The sequence below is a fragment of the Cyprinodon tularosa genome, unplaced genomic scaffold, assembly GCF_016077235.1.
Source record: "Cyprinodon tularosa strain WSP-4 unplaced genomic scaffold, ASM1607723v1 ctg726, whole genome shotgun sequence".
Taxonomy (NCBI): domain Eukaryota; kingdom Metazoa; phylum Chordata; class Actinopteri; order Cyprinodontiformes; family Cyprinodontidae; genus Cyprinodon; species Cyprinodon tularosa.
In genome coordinates, this window is record NW_024039481.1 from 390,422 (window position 1) to 405,066 (window position 14,645).

General features: G+C 38.4%; 1 protein-coding gene across 6 annotated transcripts in view; it reads right to left on the reverse strand.

Moving 5' to 3' along the window:
• caskin1 (CASK interacting protein 1) overlaps window positions 1-14,645 on the reverse strand; it is a 178,422-nt gene that overhangs the window by 14,076 nt on the left and 149,701 nt on the right. For 5 of the 6 annotated variants that reach the window (XM_038269252.1, XM_038269250.1, XM_038269249.1 and 2 more), the window contains 3 exons: window positions 13,705-13,815; window positions 8,940-9,041; window positions 2,983-3,121 (listed from right to left, as the gene is read on the reverse strand). In XM_038269252.1, coding sequence (XP_038125180.1) covers window positions 2,983-3,121; window positions 8,940-9,041; window positions 13,705-13,815 — 352 coding nt within the window. The remainder of the gene's footprint in view (window positions 1-2,982; window positions 3,122-8,939; window positions 9,042-13,704; window positions 13,816-14,645) is intronic. The other variant, XM_038269251.1, reaches the window with a different exon arrangement.

Below are 14,645 nucleotides of genomic sequence, written 5' to 3' on the forward strand. Positions count from 1 at the left end.
CATGAAAAAGCTCTTACTTCTACCATAGTGTATAGATCTAAGTGCTAGCTGCAACTCTCTGTTCATTTCTGCGCAACAGCATTCCCTCTTTAATCGTTTTACCGCCAGCTAAAGAGCCAGAGGGAGAAATTTAGTGTCTTGCTCTTGTTAAATCTATTGTGACTAAAATTGAGTGCCTCTGCGATTTGAAATTTGAACTTAAATTGCGATTATATTGCAAATACAATTAATTGCCCTGCCCTAAATTGAACATCTCTTAAAATCGGTGTTGTTTTTTTTGTTTTTTACAGACATCTTCGATTTAATCTTAGTTTTCAGGATGAAAACCTTGATTTGTCTTAGTCACATTTTAGTCATTAGGATATGTTTTAGTTTTAGTTGGTTTTAGTCGACAAAAGTTAAAAAGGTTTTAGTCAGGTTTATGTTGCAAAAAGTGAACCAGCTCCAGCCTAGATACTACAATCACTGGGTAAACCTTTGATTTATAGAATTCAAATAAAGTTTTGTTATGAATTAATGCTCTACTTTGTAAAAAAAGTGTCTCAAAAAAGTTTTGAAAAAAGAAGATATAATTCAGCACATCATATTGTTTAATATAGCAGACAGAAAAGCTAACAAAATGTACAATAAAGGAATTGTTTTAAACACTTTCTGATCTACTATGAATTATGCGTTACACACAGATCGATAAAATCCTCATTGCTCCAAAAAAGCAAAGAACAAAAACATTCTTCTTTCTACTTTTGGGAATTTCTTTCTTTATTTCTGAGAATTTGTCCCTCAGTTAGTACTGCTCGGGGGTCAAAGTAGATTTAAAGTCACAGGGTATTGATTTAAATATATACAGAGAGAACCTACTTCATTGCCTTGTACTGCCATAGCAATCCAGACCTAACTTGAATGAATATGCTAACTAAAATGTTGATATATTTAAAGAAAACAGAAAGTTTTAATGACAATGCAAGGAAACATTTACATCATATTTAAATAGAAATGAGAACAATGAGAGAGAAATATTCAGAGATCTATGTACCTTTTCATCAGGCTCATTATCCAAAAATAAACAGAATTCAGTGAAATATTTGCTTTGGATATAATTTATGGATTTTGTTTGGTAGAAATTATAGAATGTTTAGCATCACCTCTTGTGAGCTGGATAAAATAAAATCTTGATAGTTAGAAAAAGGTTTTTTTTTACACTTGGCAGAGGATGATCAGCCACATAGTTTATTAGGTAGCGATTGAAGAGCCATACTGCTGAGAGCGAACCGTTTGCTGATTACCGCACAATGATGCATTTTAAATGTCATACCGACCACCCGCTAACGTTTTTATTTAGTCTTGTCTCGTGACGAAAACTGAAACCTATGACTAGTCAATGTTTACTCATCAAAGATCCATATTTAGCTCGTCAGTTTTTCTTACCGTCAGCAAAAAAAGGAGCGACGAGAAAATGATTTAGTCATTGTCATTGTTAACGAAAACAATACTTCTTAAAGGAATAGTACACCCAAAACATGATTAGCCTTCATTTTCTACTCACCCCCATGCTGAACAACACTCTGGAGTACTTTTTTGATATCTCAAATGCATCTGGAGATCTGGGAGGCTTCTTGCTGTCTGCTGACATTCAAATAATGGAGGTCCATGGCGCCCGAGGCAGAAAGGTCCATAAAAGTCCACAAAAAACGTTTCAATATTCCTCCATACTGCTCGTCCAATGTGTTCCAAGTGTCCTGAGTGGGTAGCATCCAGAAGTTACTCGAAACAAAGTCATTTAGAATGTTTTTAGAGCTTAAACAGTAGTGTATAGGATTTCCTGAAAGCGCGCACATGCGCGATCACGAAGCTACGGAAGCCGGCAGACCAAACCAGATGAAAGTGCGCATTCAGCGTCTGCTCTGCCAATAATGCAAGCGTAGAAGAAGAAATGTGCTGTTTACCTGTGCAAAGAAAGAAACAACGAAAGAAAAATGTCTGAGGACTTCAGTGTTGAGGAAGAGCATGGGTTCTTTGCCGAGCTGAATGCGCTGGTTTGGTCTGCCGGCTTCCGTAGTGTCGCGATCGCGCACGTGCGCGCTTTCAGGAAATCCTATACACTACTGTTTATGCTCTAAAAACATTCTAAATGACTTCGTTTCGAGTAAATTCTGGATGCTACCCACTCAGGACACTTGGAATACATTGGACGAGCAGTATGGAGGAATATTGACATGTTTTTTTTGGACATTTTTGGACCTTTCTGTCTGGGGCACCATAGACCTCCATTATTTGAATGTCAGCAGACAGCAAGAAGCCTCCCAGATCTCCAGATGCATTTGAGATATCAAAAAAGTACTCCAGAGTGTTGTTCAGCATGGGGGTGAGTAGAAAATGAAGGCTAATCATGTTTTGGGTGTACTATTCCTTTAAAATACCTAAAAATGGAAATCTACCAAAAGTTTTGCCCAGTCTGACAGAGATAGAGAGGCTCTGCAGGATGGAATGATAAAAAATACATACCCAAAAAAGGTATGCAAAGCTCGTAGAGATATATCCATGTTGATTTGAGGCTCTGATTGATGGCAAAGGGTGCTTCAACAAAAAATATTGCATATACGTATAGCTGACCTTGAAAGGCTAAAAAGCATGAAATACAACATTCAAAATGTATATGTATATGTAGGGAAAAACAAACACTGCATCAGGTCAAAATAAAAAGCTAGTCCTACTTAGGAATCCTGTGTGTTCAAAATAGAATGTATGTAAAAGCCATACTGTAGATGTACAGTACTTAAAATGCAGGTATAGGTCAAATATGCAAGCTATAAAGATGATAATTGAGAATAAACAAAGCATCATTCTTCTCTGATGGTCATAGCTTTAACATGAAGAACAGGGATTGCTGGAAACCCTCTGATGGTCATAGCTTTAACATGAAGAACAGGGATGCTGTAAACCAAACAGTGGACCAACACTCAACAAAACGTTTCTGTGCCTCACCAAGTTTTGTGATGCCTATTTCCTGCAGATCTTCCCAGGTGATGTCCGTGATGAAGTCAATGTTTTCGTAACCATTCTGCACCAAAACCTGGTGGTACTGGTTCAGACCTATAGCTGTGAGCCATTCCCCAAGGTTGTTCTGTAGGGACACCAGAAGTATGTCTGTTTATTGAGCCAAGTATTCTTAAAAATGGTGGATCTCACAGTGTGACCCAACCAAGTTCCCTGCAAAACTATTCATACCCTTTCACCGCTAGCACTTTTTAAACTGTACTTTACAACCACAATCTTCTGTCTATTTTCACAGAGATTTTATGTGATTGTCTAATAAAAAGCACAGAAGAAGAAAATGTATGCATGGGTTTCAGTATTCTCACTCTTTCAAAATGTGTTTTCTTGGTGTGCTTAAAGTATTTCACTGTAATATTGGGGAACCGGGTTTGAAGATTGGAAAAAAACTTTGACAAAGCGGTGAGCAAGATGTGGCCGACCATAAACATGGGAGGACAGAAAGAATCGCTCTTCTAGACCCTGGGTCAGCAACCTAGGGCTCCAGAACCGCAAGGCTCGTTAGTTCCCCCTTTGTGTGTCATGATCTGGCTTGTTTGCTCTCCCTTAATTAGTCATTCCTTTCTGTCGTTTTCCCTCCCTGCCTCAATTATAATTTATTCCTCTCACCTGTTTCCTCTTGGTTATATTCAGTTCAGCCTGAGCATTCAGTGCCAGATCATTAACTGTTTTTCTGTTCAGTCTATTTTCTTGGTTCATGTCCTGGATCCTGGTGGCCAGTGGAAAGAGGGTTTTGTGTTTGTCTCGTCTCCTAATCGTCCACTGTTCCTCCCCTGCTGAATCCTCTGGGTTTTTGGCTCTATATGTGGGGAGGTTCAGTTTTTATCCAAGTAAGCCTGGCTCCAAGGTGGATACCAGTTTAAAGGTCCTGCATCAAGTTCTGGTTCCACGTCCTGTCTCGGCTACCCTCTTCCACTGAGTCTGCTCATCTGCACCTGATCCTGTCTGCTCCTTTGCGTGAAAACCTGGTCATGCTTTCGGACCCTTTCAGACTCGGAACCCTCCTGGAAGCCTGTGGATACCTTGAAGTCTGGATCCTGCCTCCTGTTTCTGTTCCTGCCTGAACTGGATCCTGTCCCTGTCTGTTCTGGATCCCTGACCAGGATCGGTTTCCAGCATGTCTTCTGGGACTGCAGCACTGGGACATTCTACTAGGACTGGACTGTTAGACCAGGTAAGTGGCCAACTCAGATAATTATCCTATGTCAGATGATCATGGTCACTTGCCTGTGTTTCTCCTGCAGAGTTCTGTGATTGGGCGGTGCCCTGCTCCCCATCCTGCAGTGTCCACGAGCCACAGCTCCACTTTAGTTTTTGTTAATTTTATAAACCTTTTTGAACTTTCCTGCTGACTGTCTCTCCTTTAATACTGGGTCCATCTGTCCTCGGTTCATGACATTGTGGCCCGCTAGGGCTTTTTCATAGCCAGCAAAATCAAAAAACTGTTTTGTTTATTTATTTTAATTTTGTGTATGGTAGATGGTTAGGACCACCGAAAATTTTCTAAAAATTAAACTGATTTTTTTATTTTATTTCAGTTTAATATGGGATAAAAGTCAGAATTCTGACTTTTTTCTCAGAATTTTGACTTTTTTCTCATCTTAGAGATTCAATAAAGTAGCATCTTGATATTATCACTGAAATATAAGTAGTATTATTTAATCTGACATTAATACTGTGGTAGGTGAAGAGCACTTGTGCATGTAAAGTTTATCCAAAGGAAATATGCTCTCAATAGTGGTTGTGAAATGTATTATTTTTCTATATCATTGATTCTCTAGGTCCTCCATAGGTTTTTAACACTTTTTAACAGCTTTTGATTTATCTCTTTTTTATCTGTTTTTTAAATTTTATTATTTTGTGTAGTTGGATGTGTGTATATATATATATATATATATATATATATATATATATATATATATATATATATATATATATATATATATATATATATATATATATATATATATATATATATATATATATATATATATATATATATATATATATATATAAAAAACTGTAATTGGAGCGTGTAACAAAAGTAATCTCCTCTGGCTGCTCCTCTTTATGTGAGCATAAATGAGGCAACTCCTTCAAGCTATTTAAATTTTCACATACCCAGAAGTTCTGGGCGAGGAGGAGGAGTAGCAACAATCTTCCAGTCTGACTTACTGATTACTCCCAAAACAGTTAATACCTACAACTCTTTTGAACATTTAACCCTTAATTTCCGTGATCCAAATTTCAAGGCAAGAAAACCTCTTCTTTTTGTAACTTTGTATCGTCCACCAGGTCCCTACTCTGAATTTTTAGATGAGTTTTCAGAGTTCCTTTCTGATTTGGTATTAAATACTGACAGGGTCATCATAGTGGGAGATTTTAACATCCATGCTGACATTGAAGGCGATAGCTTAAGAGCAGCCTTTAATGCTATCTTAGACACTATTGGCTTTGTTCAAAATGTGAATAATCCCACACATTCTCATCTTCATACTTTGGATCTTGTGCTGACATACGGCATAGAATGTGAAGAAATAACAGTATTTCCTCACAACCCTGTCCTCTCTGACCACTTTCTAATAACCTTCAGGATTACTTTAACAGAGTTCTCCTCCCCCAAAAGAAGGTTCAATTTTAGTAGATCTTTATCAGATAGTGCAGTTATAAATTTTAAAGAATCTGCTTCACTTTCTCTCTCCTCTGTGTCACTGAGCAGTGCTGCAGAGTGCAAAAGCATAGCTTATTCCCCTTCACAGGTTGATGATTTTGTTGATGGGGTTGCTAGTTCTCTGCGTACTGCCTTAGACAACACAGCTCCTTTGAAAATGAAAACCATTAAAAATAGAAAGCTTGCTCCTTGGTTTAATGCAGAGCTGCGTACTTTGAAGCAAAATGCTAGGAAACTGGAGAGAAAATATCGCTCCACAGGCCTGCGGGAGTCCTTCCAAGTCTGGAAAAATGGTTTACTGCTGTATAAGAGGACCCTTTGTAAAGCAAGAGCAGCATACTTCTCCTCATTAATAGAGGAGAATAAGAATAATCCTAGATTTCTTTTTAATACAGTTGCCAAACTCACCCAGAGCCATAGCTCTGTTGAACCGTCCATTCCACCTGCTCTTAGCAGCAATGATTTTATGGGATTCTTTATAAATAAGATTGATCTTATTAAAAATAAGATCATAAGCACTCCTCTATCCGCGATTGTACCTGAGGTAGTCATGGAATCTGAACCGGGTTTAGACTGCTTTGATCCAGTTGAACTTTCTGAATTAGCAAAATTATTGTCTTCATCTAAGCCTTCAACTTGTATGTTAGATCCAGTTCCAACCAGGTTATTTAAGGAGGTATTCCCTTTGATCTCTTCCTCCATTTTAGATGTGATTAATCTATCTCTGTTACAGGGATATGTACCTAAAGCTTTTAAGATTGCTGTAATTAAACCTCTGCTTAAGAAACCGTCTCTTGACCCAGATGACTTGGTTAATTATAGACCTATATCCAATCTTCCTTTCTTATCCAAAATTCTTGAGAAAGTAGTTGCCAAAGGAGTTTGCGATCACTTACACCATAATGAACTTTCTGAAGAGTTTCAGTCTGGCTTTAGAGCTCATCATAGCACTGAAACAGCTCTGGTGAAAGTCACTAATGATATTCTCATGGCCTCAGATAATGGACTTGTATCTGTGCTCGTCCTGTTAGATCTTAGTGCTGCATTTGATACAGTTGACCATAATATTCTTTTAGAAAGACTTGAATATTTTGTTGGAATTAAAGGAACAGCACTAGACTGATTTAAATCTTATCTATCTGATCGAATTCAGTTTGTTCATGTTAATGACAAATCTTCCACATGCTCACAGGTTACCTGTGGAGTACCACAGGGATCAGTGCTAGGACCAATTCTCTTTACTTTATACATGCTCCCAATTGGTAGAGTTATTAGACAGCATGGGATTAATTTCCACTGTTATGCTGATGATACCCAGCTATATCTGTCTATAAATCCAGATGAAGCTAACCCATTACATAGATTACAGGCATGTCTTGAAGACATAAAAACCTGGATGACTCTTAACTTTCTGCTTCTGAATGCAGACAAAACAGAAGTTATAGTCTTTGGACCAGAGTCTCTGAAAAAGAAGCTGATTAGTCAGTCACTTCATTTGGATGGGATTAAACTGATTTCAGATAATAAAGTAAAAAATCTTGGTGTTATTTTTGATCAGGACCTGTCATTTAAATCCCATATCAAAGAGGTTTCTAGAATATCCTTCTTTCATCTGAGGAACATTGCAAAAATTAGAAATATCCTGTCCAGGGGTGATGCTGAGAAACTAGTCCATGCATTTGTTACTTCAAGGCTGGACTATTGTAATTCTTTACTATCAGGAAGTCCACAAACTGTAGTTAAAAGCCTTCAGCTGATCCAAAATGCTGCAGCCAGAGTTCTGATGAAAATTAAAAAGAGAGATCATATCTCTCCTATCCTGGCTTCTCTTCATTGGCTTCCTGTTAAATCCAGAATAGAATTTAAAATCCTCCTTCTCACATATAAAGCCTTAAATGGCCAAGCTCCATCTTATATCAGAGATCTGATTGTTCCTTATGTTCCTAACAGAGCACGTCGCTCTCAATCTGCAGGTTTACTAGTGGTTCCTAGAATTTCTAAAAGTAGAATGGGAGGCAGATCTTTTAGTCATCAGGCTCCTCTCCTGTGGAACCAACTACCAGTTTTAGTCCGTGAGGCAGACACCCTGTCTACTTTTAAGGCTAGGCTTAAAACTTTCCTTTTTGATAAAGCTTAGTTAGAGTGGCTCAGGTTATCCTGAGCTATCTCTATAGTTATGCTGCTATAGGCTTAGACTTTTGGAGGACATAGGGACCCCCATTTCATCATTCTGCTTCATTCTCTCTCTGTTCTCCTATTCTGCAGAATCTGTTAGTTCAGTCTCTAACGTTCTGCTCTCTCTGCTTTTCCTCAGAGTAGCTTTGCCTCGTCTGTTCCTGTTTGGCTGTGACGTCATCCTGGAACGAAACATCAGCTGTGCTGCTTCCATCAACACCCTTGTTTATAGATGTTGGAGATCGGCTTGTTTTCCAGTGTGGTCCTGTTTCTCTGACCGTTACTGAGTGGAAGTGCTCTCTTCGTCCTCTGGAATGGGAGCTGGCTCGGAGCTCGTCTGCCTGGCTGTGTGTTTCCTGGACGGGGCCGCCTTTTACAGCTGCTTTTTGTGTCTCTGCTTCCGTCTCCTTGAACCCCAGTCGGCCTCGGCAGATGGCCGCTCACACTGAGCCTGGTTCTGCTGGAGGTTTCTTCCTGTTAAAAGGGAGTTTTTCCTCTCCACTGTCGCTACAAGCATGCTTAGTGTGAGGGATTGTATTTGAGTCAATGAGTCAATGCAATCAACTGGTTTTCCTTAGATAGAAAACTTTGTATCAATTTGACTGTATGATCTGGTTGAACTGTAAAGTGCCTTGAGATGACATGTGTTGTGAATTTGGCGCTATAGAAATAAACTGAATTGAAATTGAATTGAATTAATTTCCCTCTGGGATTATTAAAGTATTTCTGATTCTGATTCTTAATCATCTTTAAGGAATCCAGTTTTTCTTTCTTTTTTTTTTCTTTTTTTTTAAGTTTTTGGATTAAAGTATGATTTTTAAAATGAATCCATCACCTGAGAAACTAACTAGCTGTGCAACAGAGATATAGTTGAAAACCAGGCCTTTTCTTTCCACATGGTTGTAACGTAAAAAAAAAGTAAAAAAAAAAAAAAAAAGGGTATGAATATCTTTACAAGGCACCACAGTTATCATGAGTTCAGTAGAAAGAAGTCTCTGAAGATGTGATAGGCATATCCTTCTCCGTTATCATCGGTACTCACAGGTTTCTGCTCTGGCAGCCACTCTGTGACACTGAGCTTGTTGATCTCTGACGTGATCTTCTTTCGGTGGCCTGGTTTAGTTATTCCGATGGCTGTCAGATCCTACAAACACACCAACACACTTGTTAGTAGCATACCTTGGCGGCATTTTGCTTCACAGCTTTGCAGTTACAGCAATCCAAGTGCCCAGCAGTGTTTCTGTCTCTTTCTCTGGTCAGACACACTCATACAGGGAAGACATGAGACAGCGTGACATCTGATGAAAGCTTCTGCCGATTGGAAAGAATAGCGATGATGCAAATGTTTCCAAATTAAATAGAGAAGCAAGGAGGGAAAAGAATAAATGTCTGCGGTGAAAGGAAGCATCTAGAATATCTGATCATCCTGATTTCTTAAAACATAACTCATATAAAGTTGTCATAGACACACAAGGAGACACTTTGACAGAAAACAAACATTTGGATCTGTCAAACACGGACACACATACCCACACACTACACTGGTTGCATAACTCGTTTCTGTGCAGGTGAGAAATCTCAAGAAGACAAACCTACAAGGGAGAAAGATCCCTCTATTTACTTTAAGGAAGGCTTTATTAATTGATCCTTAAACCCTTTAGAACTAACAAAAAAATAGAAATACATCGAGTAGGGTGACCGGATGTCGCATATTTCCAGGGACAGTTCCCGTTTTCAACCACCTTTTACCGTTTTATGAATGAGACGGACAATGTCGCATATACGCTGTTATTAAGGTAAAAAGAGCACGCGAGCATGCTGCGCACAGAAGCAGCTGTTAACCTATAGATGAAGACCAGAGTGTTTTAAAACAGACGGGGAAGTTTATTATCACAGCTGGCTGGATGCTGTGTAACCCAGAAATCCCACATCCTCTGTCCCCGCCCCGCTGCGCTCCAGACCTGTGAAAAGCCAGGCCTACAGCCTCCGCTGTTCCTCCCGTCTTGCTCCGCTCCGACTTCCTCAGAGCTCGAGGAGACCATGACCTATCCCCATCAGCCTCCAGCACATTTGCAGTTTCTGCCCAAATATTTTCTTTTTGTTGTGGGTTTTTGTAACAGGGATATAGGATCATATAACCTTTACATTTACTTCCTATCAAAATAATAACAGCTTGTTTAAAACAAAAGGAACATCTGTATCTCTGTACACATGAATAGAAAATAGGTTTAGGATTGTGAATATATATTCCTATTAAGTTTAATTATAATTTTATTTAAGGACACATTACTTTTATGCCATGAAGCTTATTTTTCAATAATCTAAACTTGTAATGACAACACATGTATTTCTGCTTCATCATATGAATGATCCAGATTTATAGATGTGTTTTAATTTTTTTAATTTAATCTGAATATAAAAATCTAACCTAATCCAGGTTTTAATCCAGGCTGCTGAAGGCTACCAAATGCACTGCAGCTGTCTAGGATACAGCTACAGGAAACAACTGGAGGTCGTTTCATTTTATATCATTATGTAGAAAAAAATATGTTTTTCTATTTGTATATATATAAAAATGTTTCATTTTAATTTTTGGTAATGGAAAAAGAGGGAAACTACAAACTGTTACTGAAAACAATGTTATGTTAAGGGAAGAAGACAGAGAAGACTGAATCATGGCACTTATAAACACTATAGATTGATTAACATTATTTATCTTAATGGAAGAGGCGCATTCCTGGATTTCACACTTGATATTTGTTTAAATATGAATAAATATGTAAAAATTGCATAAATCTGGTCACCTTAACATAGAGGTATTGCAGAGATTGCTGATCTAGTCGAAGGGAAGAATGTGATGGTAGCAGGGCGAATGGAGGAAAGTGTTTTCTGTTAGAACGAGTTTATTAAACAAATTCTAATAACACAAAAAAAGACCTCCATTAATAGAACATATGGTTATTAAATGAAGACTTCATGGATAAAGAGAGATAAGAAAACAGTTGTGCTTCCGTTGGCAACAACAGCTCCCTTTAAAGGGATTGTCGATTCGTTGCAAGAACAGACTTCATCTGAGGAATATTTATTTACGATGTCAAAACAATACAGTGAAAAATTAGCAAGTTGTTCAGTTTTAATATATTTAGTTAAAATATTGTCAAAACGACGTTCCCATGTTAAATAAAGTATGCTAGGTCTTGTATTGCTAGCCCGTTCAGCCAAAACAGCCATGAGTAGCGATAAACCTTTTCACGTTGAAATTGATGACAATGTCGAGATCGCAAGAGGTAATGAAGATGATCAGGACATAACAAAGGAAGAGGGGAAAGTAGGCTGAAGAAGCTGGTGCTTTTGTAGCTGCGCTTAAGGATGCTAATGTCATGATCTGCTCTGATAGCTGGCCTTAATTGCTAATATCCCTCCTTCCCATCTAATTATCACTCATCTCATCCACCTGCTGTTGGGGCTTTATATTCGTTCCAGCCCAGCTATCGAGGTCAGATCATTATTTTTTAGGTTTTTGTTTCGTCTGTTAGTCAGTTTTTAGTTATTTTCTTGGTTCCTGGGGGCCAGTGGAAGGAGGGGGTTTTGTGTCTTTCTCATCTCCTGATCGTGTCCTGGTCTTTCCCCGCAGAGTCCTCAGAGTTTTGGCTCGGAACGCGGGGAGGATCAGTTTTATGCCCATAAGCCTGGCTCCAAGAAGGAGACCAGTTTAAAGTCCTGCTCATCCTGGTGCAACGTCTTGTCTCTGCTTCCTCTCAACCACCGAATTTGCCCGTCTGCATCTGAGGCTGCCTGTTTGCATCTGTGTGTGTCCTTCTAGGCACACTTCTGAACTTTGTCGGACTCTAAACCTGCCTGAGCGCTCTGAGGATTCCTAGAAGCCTGGATCCTACTGTTTCTGCCCGATCTCTCTTCACCTGACTTGGATCAGCTTCCAGCAAGATCTCTGGGGCTGCAGCATCGGGAAAACTCTGTGTGACGCTGCGTTGGTTGGAAGCCCATCGGCCCCCGGCCCCTCTAATGGACTGGAGACGGTGCTGGGCTGGAATATCAAACCAGACAGGTGACTCACACAGATAATCATCTCCTGTCAGATGATCATGGTCACTTACCTGTGTTTCTCCCACAACCAGAGTGCCTGTGATTGGGCAGTGCCCCGCCCCCCCTCCTGCAGTCGCCATGAGCCACAACCTCGTGCCCCTGTTCTGTTTCTGTTTGTTTTATGTTAATAAACGTTTTAGAACTTTCCTATTGACTGTATCACTTTGAATACTGGGTCCATCTGTCCCGTTTTATGACAGCTAATCCAGACAGAGTGCTATGCTATAAAGAGCTCCGGTTTCTAACGGAAACTGGTTAGCATCACAACATTTTCTGAGATGTATTGCAATGATTTGACACAAAGGCTGTTTCTCAATTCACAAGAGCGTGAGTACGGACTTGTGTCCTCACCAAGTATTTTCTTGATAAGAACACAGGAAAGTATTGACTTGGTAGGATGGGAGCATGCAGCATAAATTGGTTCGCTGGTTGCTGTTGTCCTCTCAACTTCTGAATTTGTTTTTTAAATTACGCACTAAATCAGTAAATGAGTCATATAATGATGCTTAGAAATATCTTCTCACCTCAAACAATCTTACAAAGTCTTTGGTTGAGTAACCGCAACAGAGAGGAGAACTTTTAACTTAATAATCTGAGGTCTGTGAGCGCTCCATTGAAAGTTACTGCTGCTGCAGTGCATGCTGGGACAGCTGTCAATCTCAAGAGTGGACAAGTTTGATGCATGCTGGGTAAATACTACACTCCTCAACAAAATAACAACTAAACTTCAGAACTGTAATGAAAGAATTTTGGGCTTCTACTTTGCACACAGACAACCTGAGTGATAGATTGCAAACAGGGCATAAAAAAAGAACTGAGCTCAACCTTTGACACTTTTTTCGTTGGGTGCGACATGACTTCCAGGTGACAAAGTTGTTTGGCACAATCTGTTTGTTGCCAACATAACTGTAAATGAGTCAACCTGTAGTTTGCACAGATGCATAAATCTATAAATAAACATCCTCTTTAAAAATGTGCAAATATTTGCTCTGTTTTAGGAGCCAAATTCCCTTTGTGTATTCTACAGATGTAAAACAGCTATGGCTGTGAATTGGGTAGAGGTTAGCAATACAAGATGAATCACGATACATGTTTCACGATATGATTTATCCTGACTTATCCCCATATTTTAACAAAGAACATATACTGTGATTCTTTCATAAGATATTTTGCTTCAGCAGGTGCAGAGTAGCTGAATATTAGGCTATCAGACTTAAGGCTTAAGAGAGTAAACAGTATGACAATGAAATGGATATTTGCCCCTAAACTATTTTAACATTTAAGATGTCATATTTGAATAAATACAGTATCATCTAATGAAATATTTTGATATTAGAATTTTGAATCAATACAAATATCACAGAATAAAATATCCCAATATTTGACAGAATCAATTTTTTCCTAACAATCAAGTGCACACATTCTGCACTGCAAATATACAGTATTTGTGAATTTCTATGCAAGTATTTGAATATTTTCAGAAACTTTTTCTCTTATATTTTGATCTGCACATCAAAACAGTTCTTCCATACCTTTAAGTTTAATTATATTCAAAGGATTTTTGAAAGGGGTATTACGGTAAATATACATGCACCTGGACAACATGGAGGACAAAACAAATCATATTATTTCAGAATAGTTTCGTCTGTGGTCCTTGGAGGGCGGGTTCATGATCTCTGGGTTTCAGGGTTTGGTTGCCTTACCTCCGGAGTCATTCGGCTAATGGTGGGCAAGTCATAGCCCGCACCCTGGAAGTTTGGAGCGTAGACCTGCAGCTGAAAGTCGCTCAGCCATTGGACAACGGCCTCTGAGCTCTACAGGAGAGAAGACAGGGGGCATGCGGTCACTGGCACCGTGTTTGCTACTACACAGCAACCTTTCATCAGTAGGGCCAAACTGGGCCATGCAGCCGCCACTTTAAAGTTCTTATGGACGGATCAAACCAATTTCTGGCTGGCAGCCCAGAGCTGTTGTTATTACGTGTTTTAAAGAAGTTTTTTTTTTTTAAACGCCACCTTTTCTGTAGCTTTAAATGGAGAATCTGGCTTTAAACATGACATAATCCTCTTGGTGCTGGTTCCCTAGCCTTAGCTCTATCGTTATGGGTTGAGTTTTGTTTTATTACTGTTGAAAGAATAGAAAATACTTTTTAAATAAACCAAACACATTTTGTCAAATAAGATTATATAAAAAAAAATCCACACACAACACTCTGAAAACCATTTTTTTTATTTTCCTTTCAGATTTATTTCTCTTACTTTGTTTTATTTCTCTTTTTTTTTTTTTTTTTTTTTTTACAATTTTTTTATTATTTCATATTTTCAAAAGATGTATTTCTGCTGGGCTTTAAGTGAAAGGGTCAATCTGAAAATATACAAAATATAAATCTAGTTGATTGTCTGAAACATAAATAGAAAATAAAATTAAATATTAGATAAACTAGTTTGAAATAATAAGATAAGAAAAAAGGGAGCAAAGTTACTTCCAAACTTTTTTTACATTTCATTTCTCAATTGCATCTTTTCCCAAATTTCAAATCACAAATTTTTTTCGTTTTTTTTCACATTGTGAAAAAAAAAATTATGTTTTCAACAATAATGGAACAAAATTCACTCCATATATTGAAAACTAGCCTAAAGTGAGG